The 9,267-nt window shown below is 37.7% G+C and overlaps 1 protein-coding gene across 2 annotated transcripts in view; it reads left to right on the forward strand.

The window, feature by feature from the left end:
* Window positions 1-7,568, forward strand: part of Fbxo3 (F-box protein 3) — a 34,073-nt gene extending 26,505 nt beyond the window's left edge. The window contains exons 10-11 of one of the 2 annotated variants that reach the window (XM_034494364.2): window positions 1,101-1,291; window positions 2,250-3,708. In XM_034494364.2, the coding sequence (XP_034350255.1) occupies window positions 1,101-1,291; window positions 2,250-2,264 (206 nt within the window). In that variant the 3' untranslated portion in view covers window positions 2,265-3,708. Of the gene's footprint in view, window positions 1-1,100; window positions 1,292-2,249; window positions 3,709-6,055 lie in introns of those variants that run through there. The other variant, XM_034494362.2, reaches the window with a different exon arrangement.
* Window positions 7,569-9,267: the final 1,699 nt, after the last annotated feature.

Raw genomic sequence — 9,267 nt, forward strand, 5'->3', positions numbered from 1 at the left:
GTAATCTTTATCAATTTTAGAAGTGATATTGAAATTAATAGCACAGATTTAATATTCCTTTGTTATTCATGCTGTGCTTCCAGACGATACAAATTAAGTTTCTAGCACCCATATTAGGCGGCTTATAACTACATGTAACTCCAGCTCCAGTGGATCCAACATCTTCTAGTCTATGTGAGCACCTGTACTCATGTATACATACGCACACACACACACACACAATTAAAATACAAATTTTTATTATTTTTATTTATGTATTTATTTTTGGACTCAGGGTTTTACTGTAACTTTACTTGCCTGGAAATCTTTATGTAGACCAGTCTGGACTTGAACTCACAGAGATCTACCTGCATCTTCTGAGTGAGGGAATTAAAGGTGTGCATCACCACCTCTGGCTGAAATATAAAATAAATCTCACAAACAGAGAATCTAGTGCTAAGAAATCATATTTAAAATGTGTATGTTTTGTCATTTGATTGCTGATGTGAGGGTCCTCCCCTGTAATTGATCTTTATCCAGACTGCACAGTAGGGATGCATCTAACTGATCTTTTTCCAGACTGCACAGTAGGGATGCGTCTCACAGCCTTCTGGTTTAGTCTCTTGCTGCTATAGAATTCTATTACCTTTACCTTTGTTTGAGCTACTGTCTCAACTGTGACACTTTTTTATTATTTGTGTTTTAAAGATTATGTCAACTTTGAAGGACAAAATAGAGTGTCCCTCTTAAATTTTGTTTACTAGCTATTCCACACCTGCTGCCTTGTGGCAAATTTGGGGAATAAAAAAATGTCAAGGGCTGGTGAAGTCTCAGCAGACAAAGGCATTCCTGAAACCCACGTGATGGAAGGGAGACAATTCCTACATGTTGTCCTCTGCCCTCCACATGCAGAAAGTCCCAGGCCCCAAAAATCTGATTCAAAAGTAGCTGTCAAAAGGGATGGACTGTCATGACGTTCCACGTCAGCACTCTGTTGTAATCTCTTAGGCTTTGGTTTTTCTAATTGTGCAGTGTTCACTTTCTAACTACTTATAAAGCATCTGGAGGATGTATTCACTAAAAGGAAGAAGGGAATTTTATTGTTACTGTTTTCTCTGCAGGTGAATTTCCAATTATTAGTCCAGGTCGGATATACGAATACACAAGCTGTACCACATTTTCTACAACATCAGGCTATATGGAAGGGTATTATACCTTCCATTTTCTGTACTTTAAGGACAAGGTCTTTAATGTTGCCATCCCCCGATTCCATATGGCATGTCCAACATTCAGGGTGTCTGTAGCCCGACTGGTAAGTTAAATTTTTTTTCTAGTGCTGGATAAATGACTTTGTAGAATTATTCTAAAGACCATCTTTGTTTAGGTAGATAAGTAGTTTATAATGATGTCCCCCTCCAAAAAAAAAAAAAAGCAGACATTTGAGGAAGTATCTTAGGGCTGTATGACGGTGAGGAAGATGAACAGCATGTTTATCTTAGTCCCTCCTACTATTATTCAGTTTGCAGATTAAACCTCTTTCCCTCTGTTCCCAGCAATAGCTGTGTGGCCTGAATATATTAGAGGATGTGAAGGACCAGTCAGACCACTTACAATTGACTTTGGTCATTAAGAGTTGGAAAACAATTTCCTACAGTATTTTTGATAATACTCCCAACTTAGTAAAATAAACTAGTATCCTGTAGAGATTTTTATAGAGGATTTACTGGGTAGGAATATACTTTTAGAAGTCTTCTGTGATTGTTTTTCAAGTCAAGCAGGCATATTTTACAAATCTCATTCTTAAGATGACTTTGTGATAGGTACAACAGTAGCCCTAATGTATGGGCCGTAAAATGATTGCAGTGTGTGAAATACTATGTTAGATTTGAGAATAATATATTCAGAATGGACCTGAGTTGTTGTGGACATTGAATGCTTAGATGATACCCTCCCCTAGAATGGGTAGGTTTGAGGTAATTGTAGAAAAGTGGACAAGCCACTCACCTTCCTGAAAGAAGACCCATTCTCAATCTGTTTTGAAAGATAAGAATGATGCTGAGCCATTGTGCACTGCATGCAGTGTGGTGACAAGGACCTACCTGTACTAGTCTACCTTTGAGAGTAACGTTGTTCCCAGCATGGAGAACTTGCTACTCTCTGGAATAGACTTCCATTTTCTTTCTTGGGTAAAGGGGATGAGAGGAGGGCTTAAGATAGTGTATCATTATGTAGCCCAGACTGGCCTCAAACTCACTGTTTTCTTGCCTCAGCCTCCCAAGTGCTAGATGTGTGCACCAGGCCTACACCAGACCAGACTTCCATTCTTGGTTAGCCCAGAACCTGTATGAGTACGGTACCATCTTATCCTTAAATGGTGGATATTCATCAGTGAAGCTGTCTAGAACTGGAGTTTGTTTATGGGGAAATTTCTTTAATATGAACTTAATTTCTTTAATATGTATATTTTCTATCCCTTCTTGTTTCAGTTTTGGTAATTTGTGCCCTTCATGAAATTTGTTCATTTCATCTAAATGTTGAATTTATTAGCATAAAGTTATTCACAATATTCTGTTGATATCCTTTTAATGGCTATAAGAGCTGTAGTCAGATAACCTTCATTTATTCTTAATATTGGTGATTTATACCTTTTTTTTAGCCACAACATTTCTATTGATCATTCAAAAAGATCAACATTTAGTTTTGATGGATTTTCTGTAGTTTGCTTTTTTCTATTTCAGCGCTTGGTGCACTTGTCTTTAGTTCTTTTCTACTTACCTTGGCTTAAATTTACTTTTCTTGTAGCTTTTAAAGATAGAAGTGTAGATTATTGATTATAGACCTTTCCTGTTTCTAAGCACTGTTGTAGCTGTATTGTACAAATTTTGATATGTTATATTTTGGTTGATATTTAGTTCAAAATACTCTGATTCCCCTTGTAACTGACTTAAGACTGCATAGAAATATGTTAATTTTCAAGTGTTTGGAAGATTTTAGTTATTTTTTGCTTATTGATTTCTAATATTATTGTGGTTAGAGAACTTACTTTGTATTGCTAATTTTTTTTATGTTTTATGACCCCAAATTATGTGAAGACTTTCTATATCTTAAATGATCTTTGTGTCTTTGAAAAGAATGTCTACTCTACCATGTGAGAAATTACTCTATAAATGACAGGCCAAGCTGGCTGATTGTTTGACAGTGTTTGCCAAGTCATCTGTATATTTATTGCTCTTTCTTTAAACTTGTTACTTCAGCCATTGAAGAGATTATTGTTGAAATCTTTAGTCAATGGCTTTGTCCATTGCTTACTTTATTCTTGTCAGATTTGCCTCATGCATTTTAAAGTTACATAATTGTGTGCCGGTGTTTAGTATTGTTGTCTGTTTATAGAAGCAGTTCTTTCTTATTCATCTCTAATAACATTCCTTGTCCTGAGTTAAGAGCATTGAGGTATGCATGGGCAGGAAGTCGAGCTGGGTCAGTTGGATCCTTTTGTTGCTTGTCTTTAATATTTGTTTCAGTGGATGTAAAGTATGGATTTCACTTAAAGACAGTGGTTCTCAAGCCTTTGGGTCTCATCACCCCCTTAGATGTATAAAAACCATTGATGCCTAACAACCTGTTTACATGGTCATGCCAGTATTTATAATATTAGAAATTAAAACATGGCATTTATAATAGTATCAGTTCCTTTTAAAATTACAATAAATAAACCCTTTACATGTTCAATCTGCTCAACTGTATTTTATTTATTTAAAGCTTTAGTTTCTACTCAACCACAAGAAAAAGTAGTTGACCTGTTTTACAGAAAGTGTTTTCTCAAAGGTGGAGAGTCATTAGAAAAAAATGAGAATTGTGACTTATTTTAATCAACATAAAAAAGACAGTAGGGTTGTATTTATTAACATCTCTTATTTCTGTTATCTTCCTTGATATGGAAGTTGGATTGTGTTTTGCATTTTTTTGTCCTCTACCAGTCTGATTAATTGCTAGGCCTCATAATTTCTTTTCCTTTATACTTGCCACTTTAAATATTCTCTGTTTAGTTTAATGATGCCCCTGGGTAGGGTATTTATGGTGCTTGATTGAGAGCACTATGAACATTCTGGATGCTTCTTTATGTCCATTCTCCTCTGTTCCTCTCTTATGTGCTGTTTGGATAGTACACTATCATCTGACTATTTCTCACTCTAACCACAGTTGATTCCTTTAATAGTTCTTGTTTTCTTCATTAATACAATAATGATACTACCTGATAACCATGTTTTAGGATTTCCAAAGCCTTCCTCATCCCTCCTTTTATACTTACTCCCTGCAAAATTTTGAAGTCTTCAAAAAAAAAAAATCTAAAGTTAAAAATAATGAAATAACATAAAAATCACATTTGTGTATTTTCTGATTGTTATTGTTGTGTTATAATAAATCCTAAATGACACAATTCTTTTCTCCTACATTTTCATTTGCTCTCTCAACAAGTGTTTGAGTACTGTAGCAAACAATATAATCAAAACCCCTGCCTTGGATTTTATATTCTAATTGGAAGAAACAAACAAATATGTGCTTTTGGGTCAAGTAACAAATGTGGTAGAGAAAAAGCCAGGGTTAAAGGGAGTACCCTGTTGGGCTCTGTTCTAAAGATGTGTCAGGAAAGACCTTGGTAATATCTAAGTAGAAATACAGAAAGAATGAAGTGAGCCAAGTGGATTTGTGGAATAAGACTCAGCCAAGAAGTACTTGGTATGAAGGTTCTTAGGCAACTGTGGGCTTAGTGTGTTTACTCTAAGGAGGCTTGAGTGCAGAGAACAAGGGGAGAACAGTTATAAATGAGGTCAGAGTAGCCACTCTCAGTACACGAGAGCTTGTCTTAAAAAAGAGGGACCAGAGAAGTGTTAATGATATTAATGCAGGAAAAGACATGGTGGAGGGATTTTTGCTGACATCATGCACTAAATTTCTCAGTACTCAGATGGCCAGCTGATCCCTGGTTGTTCAGACTCTTCATTGAGTCTTCAAATGTGTGTAAGAGAAGATTGGCAGCCAAGTTAAAGCCACGACTTGATTGAGGATGCTTGCTTAAGCAGACAAGCAGAATGGCATTCCAAGAGACAGTCTGACACTGCATGCTGCTCCTCTCTCCTGTCCTAGAGCCTCCACATCTCTCTTTTCTTACAGTGTTGAGTGGTCTTAGGGATGCACCTCTCTAGGGTATCAGCAAAGTGACACTTGGCAGAGGCTGTTTGAAAGGGCAGTGTGCCTTTAGCTTAGTTCTCCTGCTCCTGGAACATGTGCCTTTGGTGTCCTGAGACCTAGTGTGAGAAGTCCAGTTCCCAAGAAGCAGCCATGGAAGGCATATAGAGAGCCAGCTTCAAGGTGGAAGGAAGTGCCCACTCCAGGCTCCAGAGATTTGGACCTTCCCAGTCCAGGTACCCAGACATGTGAGTGAAGAAGCCCTTGAGGGTGAAGCTTGGGTCCAGTCACCATTCAACTGTAGCATCATGAGAGACTTGAAGTCAGAAGTATTCCATTGAGTGCTTCTCAGATACCCAACCACAGGAACCAAGAGAAAATAACTGACTGTTGTTCTTATAAGCAACTGAAAAAATAAAATATTTCTTTTTCAAAAGTAGAGGCTACTGATGTTTAAATTAAGATGACGTGTCTTTGGAACACAATAAAAAAACCTTTTAGGAACTGTGCATAAAAATTATCATTAGAGATCATATCTGATTAATATTTTCACATCTGTGTGTCCATGAGCAGATAGACTTATAAAGAATTAATAAACTATATTACTATAAGTTCATTAAAAATTTATTCTGGGTTACTAGTATGCCTACCTCTGTGTGTGAGTTGCCAACTACTATGTGAAGAACAACAACCACTATCTTAATGAAATGTTTTACCATTAAAACTATATTGAGCATTACTTACCATGATGCATCTTGTATCACGAGACTGTGCTGTATAGGTCTGTGAAAACTTGGGCCTAGCATGTCTAGTTACTTGTGTTCTAAGCCATAGAATTATTATAAGAACTGATGGATATTTTTCTCATCAGAAGGTTTTCTCTTTTAAGGAAATGGGTCCTGATGAATATGAAGAGATGGAGGAGGAAGCTGAGGAGGAGGAGGAAGAAGAAAATGATGACTCGGCAGACATGGATGAATCAGATGAATCAGATGAGGATGAGAATGAGTCAGATGAGGGTGAAGGGGAGGAGAGACGGAGAAGGGTCTTTGATGTTCCCATTCGCAGACGCCGCTGCTCTCGTCTTTTTTAGCTGCTGCTGAAAGAAGCTCTGGGATGGCGCTATTCTGTTCAATAGATTTGTCAATAATGTAAATAACTGTGCTCAGCATATAGCAGGAAACTAGCATGAAATGTTCCAGACCTAGGCTCTACATGACACTACATTAAGAGTTGGATGGCTTTGCTTTGTTTGGTGGTTGTAGGTAGAGGAAGAAATGGGAATTGTATGTTTTCTCTTCCAGGAGTCAGTGGGAGAGCAGTTCTCTAACAGATGTTCCTTTGTTTAAAAATATTTTCTACTTAAAAACAAAACACAGAGGTGAAGGGAAAATTGTTTTGGATGAGGATTTTCTATGTAGCAGAAATGCCTACACAAGGGTAGAGAGACTATGGCTGGCTGTGCAAAGACCCCTTTAGTTGTTAGAAACTAACACAATTTGTAATTAGCTTAATCCACTTCATGGTTGTTGATATTTTATACTCATGGGGAACTAGATGGCTAACTTGAATAGGAATAGTTTGCCCTTTCTTAGACAATCTATCCTTGAATTAGTCTTTATCACACGACCTGAGTTGCAAATTTTCATCATTACTTTTAATTTAAAGTCTTCAACATAACTTTGGACTTTAAAGGTTAAAGTTCTCACGCTGTGACCTCTCACATTATTTACAGATTCATCATTTTAAATGTAGTTTGTAAAAGTACATAGAGTGTTGTTAAAGATTCTTCACAATGTCTCATGTAGTCTAAATTTGTAAATATGCTTTCTGTTTTGTTTCTTTATACATTTGTCTAACTTTGTAGTAAGTGATCTGAATTTTATGTTAGGGTTAGGATATTTTCATGAAACATGGATTTTTTTTTGTAATTATATAATTGAGAGTTTGGAATGAAATCCTTCAAGTGTCAAAAACTCCTATTTTAAAAACAATTTTGTGTAAGTGCCTGTTTCCCGTAGACTAGTATTGAGCTTCTGTTCTTGAGCTTGAAGACGGCAATGGCACTCGCTGGCTTACAGCCTGACTCTAGCAGGTCCATTCAGAGTTGACTGCTGACTTTGATTACGCTCTCTTTTGTTCTCCACCAATATTCTGCTAAAACAGTTCAGTCATGGAGAAAATCCAAGGCTAAGTGCCCGCTCTCAGGGACTGTGAGCAACTTGCCCTTTATGAAGACAGATCAGAATATCCCAAGTCACTCTCCTGTGTATTTTTCATAAAAGTACAACCACATGGTGTTTCAGTAACAGAAGCCGTAAGCAGCCTCATCTTCTGTATACCACATCTGTTGAATGTATCATTTTTCTCTTGTGCTTGATTAAATCTCATGTTGTTTTGTTTGTTATGGCCCCAAAGCATACACAATCTACTGCTTAGGTTGACAGTAAGTTGTCATCAAGTGATTGGCCCAGAAATGAAATTAAAATTAAGGACTTTGAAGTGGGAGAATCACTGATGACTACTGCTTATTAAGTCAGCCGATCCACCATAGCTGTACCCTCAAAGTATAAGAACAGATGGGACGTAAGTTGTTGGAGCATCTGCTTCATTGAAGGCAATATGAATATTTCAAGCAAGGTCAATAACAGATCTGGAGACCCTTATAATCACCTGACTTGACACAAATGTGCCCTCAACATCATGCTGACTACTGCCAAAGCAGGGTTTGCCTACCACGTTGAAAGAGAAGACTAGACCTGTCAGAGTTCCTGAGAGCTCTGGGTGGTCTAAAATGATTGAATAATTATTAGAGAATTTGAAAGGAAGTGGTAAATCTGCAAACTTGTGGGTGAAGGCAGCTAACTTTTAAAAGCTAGAAATGTTGGTGTGAGGGGTGGTTACTTGCCAGAGCAAACCCTTCTCTATTCCATCTAGGTTTGTATGAATACATTCTATTGTGTAGTTGTTTGCACAGGGATAAAATCACCTGGCAACACGGTCACCTGATGACTCATTTCTTAAACTATATTCCCATTGTTAGTGAGAACGTGACTGTCATCAGACTGCCACATAGTTATCTGATTATTCAGCCTACCTTTTTTGAAAATAGTCAACTTATAATTTAGGCTGCTATAACAAAATACCTTTGATTATAATATACAGTGGCGCTAGGCAGTGGTGGCGCACGCCTTTAATCCCAGCGCTTGGGAGGCAGAGGCAGGCTGATTTCTGAGTTTGAGGCCAGCCTGGTCTACAGAGTGAGTTCCAGGACAGCCAGGGCTACACAGAGAAACCCTGTCTCAAAAAAACCAAATAATAATAATAATATACAGTAGAAAATACAGCCAGGCCATGGTGACACATGCCTGTAATCCCAATTTGAGAGGCAGATTGAGGCAGAAGGATTACAGTGAGTTTGAGACTAGCCTAGGCTACAGAGTAAAATCCTGTCTTAAAAAAAAAAAAAGTAGCTATACATTTGAAGAAGTCATTAACAACAATCAACCTAATGACCTCCATTTTCATAAAGATGCTTTGTGGATTAGTCAGTACAATGCACGGGAAGGGGAGGTAGACGACACACATTCAGACCCTAATGTCTACCCACTTTAAGAGGACTGTCCCAATAAAGCAGTAGTTAAGAAACCATGATAAAGCTGGCCCCACACTTCCTTGTCATTTCTTGTATCCCTTTTTCTAGTGTACCGATGATGGCCCAACTGTGCCTGAGCCCTGTCTAATGTTTGTCACAGTCCTTCAAGATTGCTTAGCCTCCCTTCAAAATTTGCCTTTTGGTGTAGTCAACAGATTTTGTTTTATTTTCTGGGAGAGAGGACAATTAATAGACCAAAGAAAATCCATCCAAGCCCAGCTTAATGGGCCAACAGGTTTATTAGAACATGGATGATTGACAGCTGCAACTGAGGAACAACATAGCAGCCTGGGGGAGGACTCACAAGCATCTCTGGCATTCCTAGGAAACTCAAGGCAGCTGCATGTTTAAAGAGTCTCCTAGCAAGTTTGTACTCCTTATATAACCACTGAAAGAGGTGTTCAGTCATAAATTTCAGAGTCTTGAATCTTCTGAGGAGTTTCATG

The sequence above is a fragment of the Arvicanthis niloticus genome, chromosome 2 (assembly GCF_011762505.2).
Source record: "Arvicanthis niloticus isolate mArvNil1 chromosome 2, mArvNil1.pat.X, whole genome shotgun sequence".
Taxonomy (NCBI): Eukaryota; Metazoa; Chordata; class Mammalia; order Rodentia; family Muridae; genus Arvicanthis; species Arvicanthis niloticus.